General features: G+C 42.1%; 1 protein-coding gene across 1 annotated transcript in view; it reads left to right on the plus strand.

The window, feature by feature from the left end:
- The window catches only part of LOC109934822 (adenylate cyclase type 5-like), a 102,989-nt gene that overhangs the window by 74,919 nt on the left and 8,045 nt on the right, over positions 1-20,025 (plus strand). The window contains exons 8-10 of the mRNA XM_048599265.1: positions 5,933-6,080; positions 9,747-9,844; positions 12,687-12,774. Of these exons, the coding sequence (XP_048455222.1) occupies positions 5,933-6,080; positions 9,747-9,844; positions 12,687-12,774 (334 nt within the window). The remainder of the gene's footprint in view (positions 1-5,932; positions 6,081-9,746; positions 9,845-12,686; positions 12,775-20,025) is intronic.

Here is a 20,025-nt window from a genome sequence, read left to right on the forward strand (position 1 = left end):
TTACTGAACCATTCTCCAAATGAGGAGTATCCTGGCAGTTTTCCCGTTTAGTGTAGTTGCTCTTAAGGATAAAAGTAAACTCATAACTGTCCCAGAGAGCTGCTCTCTAATTAGAGCTAATTCATGATGGTTTAACCTGTGGGTCACGACGCCTAAGGTGAAGGGTGATGTTAAGCAGATGGAACCTTCATTAGTAACCTCATCTGGTACATGAATTGAACCCACACTGTTAGCATCACTCACCAGCCATTCAGCCTACTGAGTTAACCAGTATCGTGCCCTGAAGAAAATGATGGTGAGTTGCCTTCTTGAACTGCTGCAGTCCCTGTGGTGAAGGCTACAATTGGGTAGGGAATGCCGGGATTTGACTCAGCAGTGATGAAGGAACTCCAGTGTAGCTCCCAATTTAGGATAATGTGTGACTATCTTTAATTCACTTGTGGGATGTGGGTGTTGCTAGCTGGCCAGTATTTATTACTCATCCCTAGTTGCACTTGAGAAGGTGGTGGTGAGCTGCTTTCCTGAACAGTTCCAGTCCATATGCTGGAGGTAGATCCACAATGCTGTTAGGAAGGGAGTTTTAGGATTTTGACCCAGTGACAGTGAAGGAATGATGATATATTTCCAAGTCAGGACGGTGCGTGGTTTGGAGAGGAGCTTGTAGGTGTTGGCCGTGTTCCCATGTATCTGCTGCCCTTGCCCTTCTGGGTGGTAGAGGTTGTGGGTTTAGAAGGTGCTGTCAAAAAAAAACTCCTGATAAGAATTACTAGGCCAAGACTCGGAGGCAGATGGAAAATATGGAAATAAACTCTATGAAAATCTCCAACAAAAACAGAATGTATTGGAATTGCACAACACATCCATCAGAATCCTGTGAGATAAATATTTCAGCCCAAGATTCATCATCAGAACTGGGAAAGAGAGAACATACAAGATTCAGAGGAATTAGGAACAATAATAACCTATTTGACCCCTCAAGCCTGCTGAGCCATTCACCAATGTCATGGCTGATCTGATTGTGGCCTTCAACTCCCCTTTCCTGTCTGCCCCATAACCCTTGAGCTCCCTTGCTGATCAAAAGTCTACCTGACTCAGAACCTTCATGTCAGGAGTGTGTTGAGTGGACCTTTTTTGAACTGATGATGGCAAGATTCAAGAACTCTGGATGATGAGTTATTGAAAGTTTAGTCAAAAAGAGAAGGGAAGCATATTTTGGGTTTAAGAAACTGAAATCAGACACGGCCCTTGAGGTGGGGGGAGGGGGTGCATTTAGGGAACAGTGATCATAATTCTGTAAGTTTTAAGATAGTTATGGATAAGGATAAGAATGGTCCTCAGATGAAAGTGCTAAATTGGGAGAAGACTAATTACAACAGTATTAGAGAAGAACTGGAAAATTAGATTGGGGGTGGCTGTTTGAGGGTGAGTATACTTTTGACTTGTAGGAATCTTTTAAAGGCCAGTTGATCAGAGTTTAGGATGACATGTTCCTGTCAGAATGAAAGATAAAGATGGCAAGGTTTGGAAACCATGGATGACAAGAAATATTGAAAGATTAGTCAAAAAGAAAAGGAAGCATATTTAGGGTTGGGAAACTGAAATCAGATAAGGCCTTTGAGGAATACAAAGAAAGTGTGAAAGAACTTAAACAAGGAATTAGGAGGGCTAAAGAGACCATGAAATGTCGTTGGCAGATAGGATTAAGGAGAATCCCAAGGCATTTTGTACATATATTATAACAAGAGGGTGCCTAGGGAAAGGCTAGTTCTACTCAAAGACATAAGAGGGAATTTATGCATGGAGCCAGAGGAAGTGGGTGAGGTCCTTAGTGACTGCTTCATATCAGTATGGAAAAAGGCAGGAGATTGGCACCAGATAGTAGTGTTGATACAGGCATAATGGGCGGAATGACCTCCTTCTGCACCATAATCATTCTCTGATTCCCTACTTTATACTCAATTCTACTGCCAGTAAATCCCAACGTTCCATTTGCACCTGCATACCAACTTCCTGTGATTCATGTATCAAGACATCCAAATCCACCAAGTCCTGCAGTCCTATGCCATTTAAAAACATACCACACTTATTGCCAGAGTAAACCAGATCACATTTTCCCACATTTTAACCTGGCAAAGTTTTGCTCACTCATTTAATATGTGTAGAGCCTTTTGCAGACTCTTCACGTCCTCTTGACAACTTAGTTTTCTACTTGGTGACATTGGTGACACCTCTTCATAAGACTGACCAGAACTAAAGAGAGGAGGGGAAAGTAATAAGGGAAGGTTATGAATGCAGTATAGATAGGTTTGCATTTTTATTTTTACTCATTCTTGGGATGCGGGTGACGTTGGAAAATCCACCATTTACTATTCATCAGCTGCACTAAGAGGGTCTTGGCTGTGCAGACAGGGTGGTGAGTAGACGGTTGACAAGATTCAGTGACTTCCTTGGCTACTTCACAGGACAGTTAAGAGTCAACAATGACAGCGTGAGATTGAAACCCTTATAGGCTAAGTAAGGAAGGCAGACTGCCTTTCCAAAACATCTGTAGACACATTTAATAGAACACAGGTCTTTTTAGATGAAGAATATCCTGCAGTTCATTTGGTCTCCTCCACCGTGAATACCTACTCCACAGTCTCCCTGGTGAAACTCCCAACCATTTCCGAAATCTGTCCAGTGTCCTAACACTCAGCTCACTTCTCCAGGAGTGCATTTCTGCTGTTCAGTTTACAAAGGAGAATAGATTTATTTTGTACCACTGCATAGTCATCAGAAGCTGCTGGCCAGACGCCAACCCAACTTGGTAAGTGGTTTTTGAGTTGGACTGGCCCTAAAGATAGGGAGGGAAATGGGTTTCTGAAGGCAGGCAGCATTGTTGCCACAATGGGGATGGCTATTGCTATTAGGGCAGCTCTCCTGCTAAATTTGGAATGCCATAACTGCCCTCACATCCCTTCAGAGGGCTTAGCTAGCTGTCTCACTGTGCGCTGAGGGCCTTAATTGACCACGTAAATGGCACACTGGCATCTATGTAGGAAGGTCATCATTCACCTTCCCCAATGCTGTACACCAGGGTTCTTGTGGTTCAGTGATACTATTCCTATCTCTGAGCTAGGAGAGCCTGGGTTTAAGTCCTACCTGCTTCAGAGGCATATAAAAATGTAGCTAAACAGGTTGATTAGAAAATGTCCACTTGCCCTCACAATTTTACAGGCTCTCTCCTGCCCCCTCAGCCTGTCCCTAGAGAACTGGTAGAATGCAGCCAATTAAGCATGTATTAGGTCAGATGGTAAAAGCTTAGTTCAATTTTATTTTGTATTAAGGAGTGTCTTAAAGGAGGAATGATAAGTTAGAGAAGTGTAGAAAGGGAATTTCTAATCTTGGGCCCACACAATCGAAGGCAAGGAAACTAATGTTGGAGTGATTTTTTTTATTCATTCAGGAAATGTGGGCATCGCTGACTGGACCCGACCCAAGATGCTCTTGAGATAGTCACTGCCTGGCATTTCTGTGGCTCAAATTTTACTTGTCATTTATCAAGCTAAACCTAGATATTTTCCAGGCCTTGCTATATATGGACTGGACTGCTTCCGTATCTGAGGAATCTTGAATGGTGCTAAACTTTGTGCAGCCATCAACCATCATCACCACTTCTGACTTTTGATTGAGAAAGATAGTCATTGATGAAGCAGATGAAGATAGTTGGGCCTAGGACACTACCCTCAGGAACTCCCGTGGAGATGTCTTGGAGCTGAGATGGCTGATGACAACAACCATGACCGTCTTCCAGTGTGCCAGATATGACGCCAACCAGTGGAGTGCTTTCCCCCGATTTCCATTAACTTCAGTTTTGTCGGGCCTCCTTGATGTCACACATGGTCAAATGAGGCTTTGATGTCAAGGCCAATCACTTGCACCTCACCTCTGGAATTCAGCCTTTATGTCCATGTTTAAACCAAGGCTGAAATGAGGTCAAGAGCTGAGTGATCCTGATGGAACCCAAGCTGGGAGTCAGTGAATAGTGTTATTGCTGAGCTGGTGCTGCTTGAAAGCACTGTTGATGACACCTTCCATCACTTAGGATTGAGGGTAGATTGCTGGGGTGGTAATTGGCCAGGTTGGATTAGTCCTGTTCTTTATGTACAAGACATACCTGGGCAATTTTCTACATTGGCAGATAGATGCTAGTGTTGAAGCTGTACTGGAACAGCTTGGTTAGGGATGTGGCAAGTTCTGGAGCATACATCTTTAATGCTATTGCTGGAATGTTGATAGAGCCCAAAGTGTTTGCAGTATCCAGTGCCTTCAACCGTTTCTTTGCTATTACATGGAGTGTTTCAAATTGGCTGAAGACTGGTATCTATGATGCTGGGGACCTCTGGAGGAGGCCAAAATGGATCATCTACTCAGCACTTCTGGCTGAATATTGTTGTGAATCATAGAACATTCTGCCGGTGGGACAGGACGTAGCCAGGGAGGGTAATGCTAGGGTCTTGAGACATTATCTGTAAGGTACAATGTCATGAGTATGACTGTGTCAGGCTATTGTTGACTAGTGTGTGAGTCAGCTCTCCCAACTTTGGCACTAGCCCCCTAGATATTAGTAAGGAGGACTTTGCAGCGTCAGCAGGGCTGTGTTTGCACTTGTTTTTTCTAGTACCTGGATAGATGCCGGGTGATCCACCAGGTTTAACTTTTTACTTTTTTGAGACTTTTTAATATTTCGATTCAACTGAGTGGTTTGTAAAACTGTTTTGGAGGGCAGTTAAGAGGCAACCACATTAGAACATAGAACAGTACAGCACAGTACAGGCCCTTCAGCCCACAATGTTGTGCCGACCTATTATCCTACTCTAAGATCAAACTACCCTGCGTACCCTACATTATACTATCATCTATGTGCCTATCCAAGAGTCGCTTGAATGTCCCTAATGTACTGACTCCACTACCACTGCCGGCAGCACATTCCATGCACACACCAGTCTCTGTGTAAAGAACCTACCTCTGACATCTCCCCTATACTTTCCTCCAATCACCTTAAAATTACGCCCCCTCGTAATAGTCATTTCTGCTGTGAAAAATATCATACCGGACTCAAAACATTAACTCTGTTTTTGTCTCCACTGATGCTGCCAGATCTGCTGAATCTTTCCCTTACTCTTTTTATTACAGACTTCCAGCATCTGTAGTACTTTGCTTTTATCCTGACTTTCAAGGTCAATTCAGAGATGAGGAGGGGCGAGGTGATGAAGAGATTCGATGTCAAGGTTGAAAATGTTAAAATTAAGGTGTCAGTTAACCAGGAGCCACCACAGGTCAACAAACAACAGTCAGGGGTATTGATGGAGCAGGGCTTTTCACAAGTTCAGACTTGGGCAATAGAGAATCTCACATTTGCACAGAGTAGAATGTAGAAGACTAGACAGGGTGCTTTGAAATATAGAGGTAACTGAGGCATGGATGAGGGTTTCAGCAGCTGATAAGCTTACACATTGATGAATTCAGGTGATTTTACAGAGGTTTAGAAACAGGGAGTCTTAGTAACAGCACAACTATGATGTCAGAAGCTCGTTTTGTGTGACACCAAAGCTATAAACAGACTGTTTTATTCTCATTGGGTTGCAGCATTTCAAATTTAGGGATGAGAGAAGTGAAGAATACTGCCTTATACCTGGCATGTTGGTTGTTGCACTTTCAGGCTTGGTGCACTCGACTCTCAATAGAAGAGCAACTGTTGGCAGATCAAGGTCAATACAATAGTTCACCAACATAGGTCTGCCAGCGCAGGGGAATCAGGTACACACAGCACACAGAGCAAAAGAGTTTAAACAAAAGGGATCAATCTATAAAATGTTTTGCTGATGAAAGAGCTAACTCGCACGTGAAATAAGTTAAGTTTGTTGATTGCTTTTTGATTTCCTTCCTTCAGCAGAAACACTCAAGAGAACATGAACCCCGAGGATGAGGTGGATGAATTCCTTAGACGAGCCATCGATGCGAGAAGCATTGATCGCCTACGTTCTGAGCATGTGCGAAAATTCCTGCTGACGTTCAGGAAACCTGAGCTAGAAAAGAAGGTAAATCCTAGCAGGAATATAGCAAATAGGATTTAGCCATATGGTCTCTTAGGACTGCTTTGCCATTTCAATAAGGGGTGATCTACCTCAACTCCACCTTTGTGCTCTATCCCTTGGTGCCCGTAAAATTTCTAGGTCTCCTTCTTGAATATACTCGACAACTGAGCACCACCACCTGCTAGGATAGAGAATTCTAACAATTCACCTGTTGTTAGAGTGAGCATCTAACCTATTAAACCACTACAAAATCTTTATGAATTCACTCCAATCACTTCTCAAGTCTTCAAAATTTTAGAGAGGACAGGCCCATTCTGCTCAAACCCTCGTCAAACAACAATAACGTCATCCCAGAAACTAACGAATTCGACCCTCTGACACAGTCCAAGATGATGTATATGTAGCATGAATTACACACGTAGCACATGTTTTCTCAGCTCTCACTTCAGCGCACTTTAATGGAGGTGGTAGTGCAGTGAATGTTACTGGATCAGTAATCCAGAATAAAAACCGAAAGAACTGTAAATCAGGAACATAATCAGAAGTTGCTGGAAAATCTCAGCAGGTCCGGCAGCATCTGTGAAGAAAAAATCAGAGTTAATGTTTCGGGTCCGGTGACCCTTCCTCAGAACTGACAGTAGCTGGGAAAACGTCAGTTTATATGCAGAATGTAGGGAGTGGGTGGGGTAGGGAGTAAACGATAGCATAGAGTCTCCTAAAGAAAGAGAAAGACAGTTAGACAGACAAAGGAGTTGATAACGATCTGGCTGGGAGGGTGAACAGTTGTTAATGGGGACTGTCAGTGTGTAATGGCAGGCTATGTGATAACACAGCCTAATGTGTGGGGTGGGGGGGCTAGGACATGGGAGAGTTTAGGACCTAAAATTATTGAACTTGATATTGAGTCCGGAGGGCTGCAGGGTCCCCAAGCGGAAAATGAGGTGTTGTTCTTCCAGCTTGCATTGATCTTCGCTGGAACACTGCAGCAAGCCAGAGACAGATATGTTTGCCAGGGAACAGGGTGGTGTGTTGAAGTGGCAGGCAACAAGTAGCTCAGGGTCTTTTTTGCGAGCAGAACGTAGATGTTCTGTGAAGCGGTCACCCAGTCTACGCTTCGTTTCCCCAATGTAGAGGAGACCACATTATGAGCAGTGAATGCAGTAAACTAGATTCTGGGAAGTGCAGGTGAAGTGTTGCTCTAGCTGGAGGGTATGTTTGGGCCCTTTGATGCTGGGGAGGCAGGAGGTAAATGAGCAGGTGTTGCACCTTCACCGGTTACAGGGGAAGGTGCCGTAGGGCTGTGGGAGTGTGTTGGCGTGAAGGAAGTGTGGACCAGGGTGTCCCGGAGGGAACAGTCCCTGCGGAAGGCGCACAAGGGAGAGAAGGGGAAAATGTGTCTGGAGGTGGTGGAAATGGCATCTGATGTTCTTCTGGATGTGGATGCTGGTGGGATGGTAGGTAAGGACAAGGGGAACCCTGTCGCTGTTGCGGAAGGGAAGAGAAGGGGTGAGGGCGGAAGTGCGGGAGATGGGTTGGACCCAGTTGACAACCCTGTCGACAACGGTGCTAGGGAATCCTCAGTTGAGGAAGAAGGTGGACATTTCAGAGGCTCCGTTGTCAAAGTTGGCCTCATCTGAACATGTGTGACGGAGACAGAGGAACTGAGAGAATGGGATGGAGTCTTTACAGGAAGCAGTGTGCAAGGATGTATCGTCCAGTCTATTGTATAGTATTGTGACAAATTAGATTCACAGTTGGCTTGATGGTAGGAAGCAGAGAAGTATGCATATCGGAGTAGAGGCCTGTGACTAATCGTGTGCCTCAGGGATCGGTGCTGGTCCCATTGCTGTTTGTTATCTATATCTGTGATTTGGATGAGAATGTATAAGGCATGATTAGTTAGTTTGCAGATGACACTAAAATAGGTGGTATGCTGGACAGTGAGGAAGGTTATCAGAAATTGCAGCAGGATCTTGATCAGCTGCGAAACTAGGCTGAGAAATGGCAAATGGAGTTTAATATAGGTAAGTGTGAAGTGTTGCATTTTGGAAAGTCAAATCAAGGTGGGAGTTTCATGGTGAATGGTAGGGCCTTGAGGGATGTAGTGGAACAGAGGGACCTTGGAGTTCAGGTACATGGTTCTCTGAAAGTGGAGTCACAGGTAGACAGGGCAGTGAAGAAGGTACTTGGCACACAAGCCTTCATCAGTCAAGGCATTGAGTACAGAAGTTGTGAAGCTATGAGTATTATGTTCAGTTTAGGTCACCTTGCTATAAGGATGTTATTAAACTGGAAAAAGAACAGAAGAAATTTATAAGGATGTTGCTGGGACTCAAGGGACTGAGTTATAGGGAGAGATTGGACAAGCTAGGACTTTTTTCTTTAGAGTGTTGCAGTCTGAGGGGGGATCTTAAAAATAGATTATAAGAGGCATGGATAGGGTGAATACACTCAATTTTTTTTTTCCAGGGTTGGGGAATTGAGGACTACAGGGCATCAGTTTAAGGTAAGAGAGGAAAGAATAAATGGGAACCTGAGGGGCAACTTTTTTACACAGACGGTGGTATGCAAATGGAGTGAGCTGCCAGCAGAAGTGGTTGAGGCGGGTACGTTAACATCATTTAAAAGTCATTTGGACAAATACATGGACAGGAAAGGTTTAGAAGGATATGGGCCAAGTGCAAGGAAATGGGGTTAGCGTGGATGTACATTTTAGTCAGCATGGACCAGTTTGGGCCGAAGGGCCTGTCTCCGTGCTGTAGGACTCTATGACTCTAGTGGTCATCTGCTTGAGTTATTCAAGATAATTTGTTTTTGTTTTTCTATGGGGTGTGGGCATCACTGGCTTGGCCAATAATTATTGCCCATCACCAGTTGCCTTTGAGAAAGTGATGATGAGTTGCCTTCTTGAACTCCTGAATTCCATTTGATGTAGGTATGCCCACAATGCTACAATTGAAGGGAGATTCTGGATTCTGACCTGGTGACACTGAGGGAACGGCGATATATTTCCAATACAGGATGGTACAGTATTTGAAGGGGTACTTGTAGGTGGTTGTGTTCTGTGTATCTGCTGCCCTTGTTCTTCTGGATGGTAGAGGTTTCAACAGAGAAAAAAAAAACTATTCAACCTAGTGAGTAGGTTAATAGATTTAACATCATTGATGAAGGATCTAGAGTGGAGATAAAGAGAAATATTTTCACCCAATGAGTTGTGATCTAGAAAATGCTCCAATTTAAAAGCTATTTGAAGCAGATCAATAAACAGTTTTAAAAGGGAGCTAGATGTGGTTGTCGTGTGGTTCCTATTAGTTACAAGTAATCCAAATCAAAATGCTAGAACTTCATTCAGCATATTGTTACATTTCTCTATCTGACTAGGAGATTGATACATTATTATTATTTAGCACATGACTGCAGTGCAGCAGCAAAATGTAGTCTGCAGGATGTACATTCTCATAACAGTTGGTTCCTATTTCCTTATGAACAATATAACAATATAACCAACAGATATTGGAAATGTGGAATTTGCAGTGTTATGAACAAAAAGCATGGGGCAGGTGGACATGTAAGCTTGACTGTTCATTCCAAGAGCCAGGTCAGGCACAGTAGACCAAGGGGCCTTTCTATGAGTAGAAGCCACTGATTATCACTGTCTTTTTTTTGCAGTATTCAAAGGAGGTGGATGACCGATTTGGAGCCTATGTAGCCTGTTCTTGTCTTGTCTTCCTCTTTATCTGCTGCATTCAGATAACCATCATGCCCCAGTAAGTCTGCTTGACTGCCTTTACTTGAGGGAAATTTCTCATTCAGTCTCAACTGCTTTCTCACCATGAATTGGTAGTACATATATGCATATGTATGGTGATGCAGTGGCTCAGTGGTTAGCACTGCTACCTCCCAGCACCAGAGACTCCGGTTCGATTTCAGCCTCGAACAACTGTCTTTGTGGAGTTTGCATGTTCTCCCTGTGTCTGCATGGGTTTCCTCTGGGTGCTGTGGTTTCCCCCCACAGTCCAAAGGTGTGCAGGTTAGCTGGATTGGCCATGTGAAATTGCCCATAGTGTCCAAGGAAGTGCAGGCTAGGTAGATTAGCCATGGGTAAGGCAGAGTTATAGGATAGGATAGAGGGGTGGGTCTGTGTGAGATGCTCTTTGGAGGGTTGGTGTGGACTCGATGGGCTTCCATGTTGTAGGGATTCTATGGTTCTATATCGAGCAGGAGTGAACTATTCAGCCCTTGAGCTTGCACCACCATTTAACAAGATCATAGCAGATGTGGTTGTGGCCTCAACTCCACATTCCCACCTACCCCAAACAATATCTGATATCCTTGATAGTCTTGGATGTTCAATAGAATGTTCAAATAACCTTCCTCCACTGCTCTCTGGGAAAGAGAGGTGCAAATATATGAGAGAAAAAATTCCTCACCTCTGCATCCTTTGGCTCAAAGGGCTTTCACAAAAAATCATTTATTCCAGGATTGGAACCTCGCTGGATATGCCAGCATTTATTATCTACGTTATCCTTGACAATATTTATTCTTCAGTCAATATCACAAAAGCAGATTATCTGTTCATTATCACATTGATCTTTTGTGGGAGCTTGCTGTATGTGTGTATTGCCTACCACAAATCCTGTATTACACTGACTACACCTCCAAGAACACTTTATTCCATTCACTGGAAAGCAACGTGAAATGTTTGTGATCTTGAGAAACACTATAAAATTGCATGTCTTTCTTTCTATGTCCTTAACCAATGAGATTTTAAGGATTGAGAAATAAACAGGAAGCAGCAAGAAGGAGAGTGAATTAGATTGGGTAAAATCAACATTGCATCAGGTACAGAAGAAGAAGTACAAAGAGAGAAAGAAAGTTGTATTAGGACAGAAAGGAAGATTTTTAAAAAACATCTTAATGTTTAACATTGTAAAAGTGCCCTGAAAATTGTGCCCATTCACTGAACCTATCTATACTTCCTTGCAGATTCCATTTATCCTCATGATTATGATTATAATAGTCAAACCAAAGTAGGACTTATACAGTAAATGGTAAAGTCCTGAGGAGTGTTGTGGAACAGAGGGCCCTAGGAGCATAAATACATAATTTGTTGAAAGTGGCGTCACAGGTGGACAGGGTGGTGAAGAAGGTATTTAACATGCTGACCTTCACCGGTCGAGGCATTGAGTACAGGAGTTGGGACATTATGTTACAGTTGTATAAATCGTCGTTGAGGCCACACTTGGAGTATTGTGTACAGTTTAGGTCACCCTGTTACAGGAAAGACATAGTTAAACTAGAAAGTGTGCAAAGAAGATTTACAAGAATGTTGCCAGGACCAGTAGACCTGAGTTGTAGGGAGAGGTTGGCCAGTATAGGACTTTATTCCTTGGAACGTAGGAGAATGAGGGGTGACCTTATTGAGATGTATAAAATTACGAGGGGCATAGATAGGATGAATGCATATAGTCTTTTTCCCAGGGATGGGGAATTGAAAACTAGAGAGCATAGATTTAAAGTGAGCAGGAAAGGATTTAAATAGGGCCTGAGGGGCAACTTCTTCATGCAGAAAATGGCACGTATGTGGATTGGGCTGCCAGAGAAAGTGGTTGAGGCAGGTACAATAGCAACATTTAAAAAACATTTAGATAGGTACGTGGATGGGAAGGATTTAGAGGGATATGGACTAAGTGCAGGCAATTGGAGCTAGCTGAATGGGCACCGTGGTCAGCATGGACCAGTTTGGGCCAAAGGGCTTGTTTTCATGCTATATTACTCTATGTCTCTGTGACTGTATAATGATAAGACTTACCTTTCTGTGGCCAGGTTAATGGGCAAAGGTAGCAAGTTCCTAAAAAAGTGCAAGATGCTGTTTTCACAAAGCTTCACATGAGTTTGGCATAACTTGTGCAGCAATATTTGGATATTCATGTTTAATCACACATTTGTCCCTCATCTGAGACTTCTGCACCATTTACACAGAAAGAATGGTGTGCTTTATTATCTTCACCCTTATTTTGACAGCACATTTCAGCCTGATACTCCAGCCAAGTTCTAACTGTTGTTTTGCAAATGTTTGCCATAACTTTGTTGCTTTATACTTGGAGGAGATGCTGCTGCATTAATAAATAGGTCACACTCCTGGAACTCCCTTTCTAACTCTACTGTGGGAGCATCTACATCCCAAAGACTGCTGTGGTTCTAGAAGGCAGCTCGCCATCACCTTTTCAAGGGCAATAAATGCTGGCCTAGTCAGCAACACCCACATACCTTGAAAGAAGATAAAAGAAAAATGCTTTTTAGAAAGATTTTTCAACTTTAACAGCCATCATCGAGGATTCCACCTTCCCCAGTCTCTGTTCCTGCCCCTCCCCTTAAAATTATATCTTTCCGTTGCTTTAGCCAGTTACTAGACATGTTCTTGAGGTGAAGACCGTTGATACACAGTTTCTCTCTGGTGGTCTAACAATGGATGAAATGTGGTGAGCATATTTGTAGTGTCCAAAAGTACAATGACACAGCCTGTGACGTCTGCATCATGTGAACCATCTTGGAGCTAATGTATTTTTTTTCTCTTTCTTCCCTCATTCCCTCATTCTCGGCTTACAGTTCTATGTTGATGCTGGGTTTCTACCTGTCCTGCCTTTTGGTCCTGGCAAGTGTACTGTTCGTTTCCACCATTTACTGCTGTGTCAAGGTGAGCAACTAAGAACGCTTGGAATTCCCCACCCTGCATCATCTCTTGCCTCTACAGCTCCTGTCCGTTGGGGTAAGTGTTTGATATGAACATGAGAACAGGAGCAGACCATTCAACCTTATCTGAGGAACGATGTTCTGACTATATAAGGAGTGCACCAAAGTTTACCAACCGATTCCTGGGATGGCAGGACTGACTGAAAAGAGACTTTTTAAAAATTTATTCTTGGGATGACAGCGTCGCTGGCCAGGCCAGCATATATTGCGCATCCCTAATTGGTTAGAGGGCAGTTGAGAGTCAACCGCATTGCTATGGATCTAGAGTCACATGTAGGCCAGACCAGGTAAGGATGACAGTTTCCTTGCCTAAAGGAAACTAGATGGGTTTTTCAAACAATAAACTCTTAATTCTAGATATTTATTGAATTCAAATTCCACCATCTGCCATGGTGGGTTTCAAACCTGGGTTTCCCAGAACATTACCCAAGTCTCTGGATTAACAGTCCAGTGATAATACCACTAGTCCAGTGATAATACCACTAGACCAGTGCCTCCCTACTATGGATTAGTTAGGACTATATTCACTGGGGTTTAGAAGAATAAGGGATGATCTCATGAAAACCTATAAAATTCTTACAGGACTGGACAGGTTAAGCTCAGGAAGGATGTTCCTGATGACCAGGGAGTCCAGAATCAGGGGTCGCAGTGTAAGGATACAGGATAGGCCATTTAGGAATGAGATTAGGAGAAATTTCTTCACTAAGAGTGGTGAGCCTGTGGAATTCTTTGCCAAGGTTTTATTCTCAACCAGCTATTTATCTAGTCATGATCTCATTGCTGAGGAAGGGTCACTCAACCTGAAACGCTAACTCTGATTTCTCTACACAGATTCTGCCAGACCTACTGAGCTTTTCCAACAATTTCTATTTTTGTCTCATTGCTGTTTGTGAGAGCTTGCTGTGCGTAAATTATTGCCATGTTTCATATATTTACTGTGTTCGCCTATTATGAACAGGTGCTATATAAATGCAAGTCCTTTTTTCTTTCATATATCCTAGCCATATACTCCTGCCAAGCACACTTTGCCCCACCTTAGGCATTATATGCATTTAGGGGGAGGCAACAGCCTAGTGGCATTATCACTGGATTGTTATTCCAGAGATCCAGGTAATGTTCCAGGGACCTGGTTTCAAATTGTGCCAAAGCAGACACTGGATTTTGAATTCAATAAAAATCTAGAATTAAGAGTCTAATGATGACGATGAATTGATTGTTGAAAAAACCCATCTGGTTTTTAGGGAAGGAAACTGTCATTTTCATCTGGCCTAGCCAGTGATGTGATCAATGAGACCATATTCATCACAATCAAATGCTTACAGTTTCTTCAGTGGTAGGATTGTACAGTCTCTGTGGAACTCCCTCCCCAGACCTCTCCAGCTCTCCATTCTTACTCTTCTCTTTTATGAAACCATCTTATAGATCCTTCTCTAACCTTTCTTTATATTGCTAATTAGGGGAAGAGCAGAGGTCACTGCTGTGGTTCTCAAACTGCAGTCTGTAGAGACTTCCCAGGGATTTGCAAAATAATATGGAGGTGCCCTGGTCACGACTGCATGATTTACTGGCAGCAGGAGACATTTCCTGCTGACTTCAGGTGCTTGTTCTCCATAACCCTACTTTTAGCCCTAATTCCTTGCTTAAGTTCTTTTCTGCTTTCTTTACATTCCTCAAGTGCCTTGTCTGATTTTAGTTTCCTAAACCTTACACAGGCTTCCTTTTCTTTTTGCTTAAACTTTCAATATTTCTTGTCATCCAAGGTTCCTGAATCTTGCCATCCTTCTCTTTCATTCTGACAGCATCATGCTGGTCCTGAACTCTAATCAATTGGCTTTTAAAAAACTCTGTGTCAGATGTGGATTTACCCTCAAACAGTCACCCGCAATCTATTTTCTCCAGTTCCTGCCCAATACTGGGTTAATTAGCCTTCTTCTAATTTAGCAGTTTCACCCGAGAACCAATCTTATCCTTATCCATAACTGTCTCAAAACTTATAGAATTATGGTCACTGTTCCCAAAGTACTCACTTACTGAAACCTTAATCATTTGGCCAGGCTCATTCCCAATGCAAGGTTTAGTACAGCCTCTTCCCTGGCTGAACTATCTTTACATTGTTTCAAGAAGCCCTCCTGGATGGACCTAACGAATTCTGACCCATCTAAGCCCCTGGTAGTAAGTGAGCCTCAGTCAATATTGGGGAAGTTAAAATCACCCACTAAAACAACGTTATTTGTTTCACCTTTTCATGATCTGCCTATATATCTCCCACTGGCTGTTGGGAGGCCAACAATATAACACTATCACTATGATTGCACCTTTATTGTTCCTGTGTTCTACTCATGTGACCTCACTGGATGAGCTCTCCAAAATATCCTCTCTTAGTGCATCTGTCAAGTACTCCTTAATCAGTAATGCAACTCCCCCACCTTTTTTACATTCCTGTCATGCCGGAAACTTCTAAACCCTGGAACATTGACCTACCAGTTTCTTCTCAACCAAGTTTCTATAATAGTTACAACATTGTAGTTCCATGTACTAATCCAAGCTCTAAGCTCATCTGCCTTACTTGTTATACTCCTTACATTAAAATAAATACAGTTTAGACCTCCAGTCCTGCCATGTTCATTAACCTGGCCCTCCAAGATGTTGATTACACACAAAAGAAATAAAAATGAAATTGAAATAACTGCACAGGGGCTGGTATCCCATCACCAAGTCATCCTTTATTTACTTGTGCACAGTTCACTGGCTAAGGCCAGCTAGCTCAGAGTCAGTACCTTAAACTGAGGAGATTCTAAATCACCTGGTTATATTAGTTGGCCAGGGCTTTCCTCATTGGCCTAGATTAACAACCCTAATCAAGGATCTCATACTCAATGAGAACCACCTGGTTCCAATCACTACAGAAATAAACCAAACCAAGCTATAGGGTATCTAAATACAACACAGTTCGAAAGATTTCAGAACACATGATAAATCAAAGTCCCATCAACTCCTAACATCCTTATCCTTTACAGTTAATCGAAATCCAGAGCAATATTCCTCACTATCAAATATGTAGGTTTAATTTACTGGCTTCCTGTCAGTTCCAATCCTGTGATGTGAAGCCCTTTCCCTTGAAAACCCTCATAACTGTAATTTTGGACTTCCTCAGCTTTGAATAACTGAAACAGATTTCTATTCAAACACTCATTGTCTGGAGTTTCACAAACAATACTCTTTCACTGAGGTAACTTGTTTCCTTCATTGCTCCAAACGTTCTCCTTGTCTAGAAGAATCTGTACTTGTTTCTGACTCCATTCAGGTAACCTTTGAACTGCCCAAAGTCCTTCAATTTTTTTTAAATTGCTTGTCCTAGAGTCTGCTAGGCTAGTGGCTTAATATTTGTTCTCTGTACGTTTATAAACCCCTACAGTGTAAAGAAGCTTTGATTAAAACTCCAGGTGGCACAAATTGGTTTAAAATCATAGTTCTAGAAAGTCAGACCTGGTTGATTTTTAAGGACCTTCACAAAAAGAGACCAAGACCTATATACAACTAGTTTAAAATTAAGCTCTTAGAAAGAGTTATGTTAATATAAATAGATCACACACCTTCCATCACATTTGAAAAGAAACCTTCAATGAAAAACATTTAGGAATCATTGGGTTAATAGAGGCAGTTCTAGCTTTGGACTTTTTTTCACTTAAAAGTCAGTTGTGTTTCAATCACCTGATACCATCTAAACACATGGAAGTAATGTTTGCTTCATTACTCATCCTCAGTATAATTGAATCCGAAAAAAGTGACAAATTTAAACAAACGTGTGAGAGGAAATTAGCAGTCACACACTGGAGCCTGAGGAACTCTGGGCTTCATAAAAGCATTGTCAGGGGATCAGCACCTAGCAAATATCTCTAGCTTTCTTCCAACATAGCAGCACAATCTGTCCCTGTTAATGTTACTAAATCAATAGCTCCGTATCCAGTCAGTGATTGATGTGTTTCTCCCTAGTCCAGTTTGATTGCTGGCCTATTCCGGTCTCATTGCATTTTGGTTGTTTACTGTTCTTGCAGAACAGGCTGATTTACCATTTGCCCCAAATTAACAACTACATTAATCGTGAAATACTGGATTGTGCGGAGTACAATCTGATATCAAGGGCAAAATCCTGTGAATGTTAGAGACCTCAAAGGCAATTAGGGATGGACTATAAATGCTGGCTTTGCCAGTAACACCCTCACCCCATACACGAGTAGGTGGAGAAAGAAACATACAGTTAACATTTCAGACCTGTGACCTATCAATATAAGAATTTCACAAGGTTGAGGACCAGAAAGTTGAGCATTTTCTTGTGTGTGTCTGACCTTTAATGAACTGCAAGTTTTTGTTTGTGTGCTTGGTCCTGATTTTGTTTTTCTTCTTCTTCCTTTAGTTATTTTGTTTTTCAGTTTATTTTCTTTCACCACTGTGTAATTTAAATCCAATTTCTGGAGCTTTAGCATATATAGGAGTAAAGGTCATTGAAAGTTATCTAGTGAGTGACCTTGAAGCTTGGCTTGTTGCAAGTGTTTCTTTGTTCTTTCATGGGATGTGGGCGTTGTTGGCAAGCCCAACATTTGTTGCCCACCTCTAATTGCCTACGAATGGATTGGCTTGCTTGACTATTTCATTAGTTATGTGAACAAAAATGAAACAAAGGCTGGAAATCTAAAGCGAAAACAGAAATTTCTGCACAGTCTCAGCAGGTCTTGCAGTATCTCTGTAGAGAGAAACATTTCAAGTCAAGTGACCCTTCTTCAGACTACATTGCTTTGGTATGTAATCATGAGTAGACCAGTCTAACTGAAGACAACAGATACATTTTTACAACAAATGCTGAAAGCTTTCAGTTCCAGATTTAATTCATTAAAGCTGCCTAGTTAGATTTGAAGTTATATCTCCAGAGCTGGGCCTGTGGATTATTAGTCCAGTTACAACTGCACCATTGTCCATCGTACCCCGAGTTGTTTGCATTACTCACTCCATGTGATTTTTAAAAGAAACTCCATCGCTTTATCTTGATACCAAGGAGCACATAAGGAGTTATTTATCTAGAAGACCAAAAGCTGGGTCAAAGAAGTAGTTTTTGGGTATCATTTTAAAGGAGGAGAGACAGAGAGAGAAAGAAACTTCCAGAGCTTGGAGCCCAGGCAGCTGAAAAGATGGCCACTAAAGGTGGAGTGATTAAAAGAGGAGATGTACAAGAGTCCAGAATTGAGGAGCACAGAGCATAGTGGGGTTGGATGGGATTACAGAGAAAGGGAAGTTTACTAGTGAATGTATCAGTAGTAAGTGAGAGAGAGAATCAGCTGGTGTGATTTTGCCTCCAGCAGGGCATTTTACCTGATGCAGTGATGCTTATTTTATCTCCCGTAACATAAGGAACTGGCTGTGGACATCATAGCATTGCAAAATCTGACAGACATTTAAAACAGCTAGCAATTATGTGCAAACATTGCATTTCTTAGGCACATAAGTGACTGAGGTAATAGTAAGCTATTAGATTGCAACAGAGCAGCATGCTTCTACAGAGTATCGTGCTTCAAGTATCTCTGATAAAATGGAGTATGAGACCTCTTCCCCACAGGTCACATGCTGTGATGCAATGATGATATCATGAGCATGTCTTTTAAAGGCTCACTGAGATCCCAACTGTGACATATGACACAATACATCTCACTGTTCTTCAGTTCTATTTATTGGGTCTGATTGGTCAACCTCATGATGGAATCCTTCCAAAGATTTTGAAGACTTTCTGCCTGCCACCCCCATACATCTTGAGAGTTACATTTAGACCCAGGCTCTTGCTTAGTAGTTGATGCATACGCCCAAGAAAAGAAAGATTGAAGTCATGTTTCTCTACAATAAAATTCTTTATTCAGCCTTCCTGCTTTCTTCCATGAGTTTGGACAAGAGGCTCTTGTTGAACTCCTGTTCCAAGCTGTAGCTTAAGACAGAGGTGACAAACTAGGAGTATCTCAGCTGAAGGCTGGTTGTAACCTTGCAAAACTCTCCTTCTTTAACCCAGAGGAACTGAGGATGACTATAATCCTAACCCTCCTATGTATTGACGGAGGTATGGCTTTCAGATGGGGCGTTTAACTGAAGTTACATCTGGTCTCCTACGTGGCAAAAAAGATACTTTGGCATTATTTCAAAAAAAAGAGCAGAACATCTCTCCCCAAGAAGTTCCCCAACTGAGATTAAAACCTTCAAAAAACATCAATTACAAACAAGTTATGTGGTAATTTATTTCTTTCATTTTTTGGGAGCTTTCTGTGCACAAATTGGCTACCACGTTTTCTGTTACAAGTAGCTACACTTCAGAAGTGCTTCACTGGCAGTGAAGTGTTTTAGGGCATGCTGAGGTTATGGAAGTGCTACAGAAATGCATATTTTTCTTTATTTAGTCTTGATCGCATAAATTCCATCTTCAGTCTACCGGATTTGGGGTTTCTAATGGCAACCCATGTTCAGTTTACTCAAATAAAAATAGTAATTTGTTGGAGGAACTGAGCAGGTCTGGCAGCATTGATGAAGAGAAAACAAAATGAACATTTCAAGTCCAGTGACCCTAACATTAACTCTGTTTTCCCTCTACAGAAGCTGCCAGACCTGCTGAGTTTCTCCAGAAATTTCTGTTTTTGTTTCAGTTTTCTAGCATCTGTAGTTCTTTGTTTTATTACAGTTTGCTGAAGCTAGTCCAGGAACGGCTGTCTTCCATGGTGGGATTTGAAATCTGAACATCTCTGTGATGCTCAGTCCAATCATGTAACTCCAAGGTCTTTGTATGCACATGTCTGGCATTTTAAGTTTCCAAGTTGAGGGAGGAGGAGATAGTGTAGTGGTAACATCACTGGATTTGTAATCTAGCACCCCAGGTGTATGATTTGGGGACATGGGTTCCAATCTCACCATGGCAAATGGTGAGATGTGAATGTAATAAATCTGGAATGAAAAACTAGCCTAATGGTGACCATGTAACATGTGTCAATTGTTAAAAAAAAACACTATCTGGCTCACTAACTGCTGTTCATATCTGGTCTGAACTTGACTCTCAACTGCCCTCTGAACTAGCCTAATAAGCCACTCAATTCAAGGGAAATTAGAGTGGGCAGTAATTGCTAGCCTGGGTAGCGACATCCACATACAGTGAATGAATTGGAAAAAAGTA

This window comes from Rhincodon typus, chromosome 7 (genome assembly GCF_021869965.1).
Source record: "Rhincodon typus isolate 14 chromosome 7, sRhiTyp1.1, whole genome shotgun sequence".
Lineage (NCBI taxonomy): Eukaryota > Metazoa > Chordata > Chondrichthyes > Orectolobiformes > Rhincodontidae > Rhincodon > Rhincodon typus.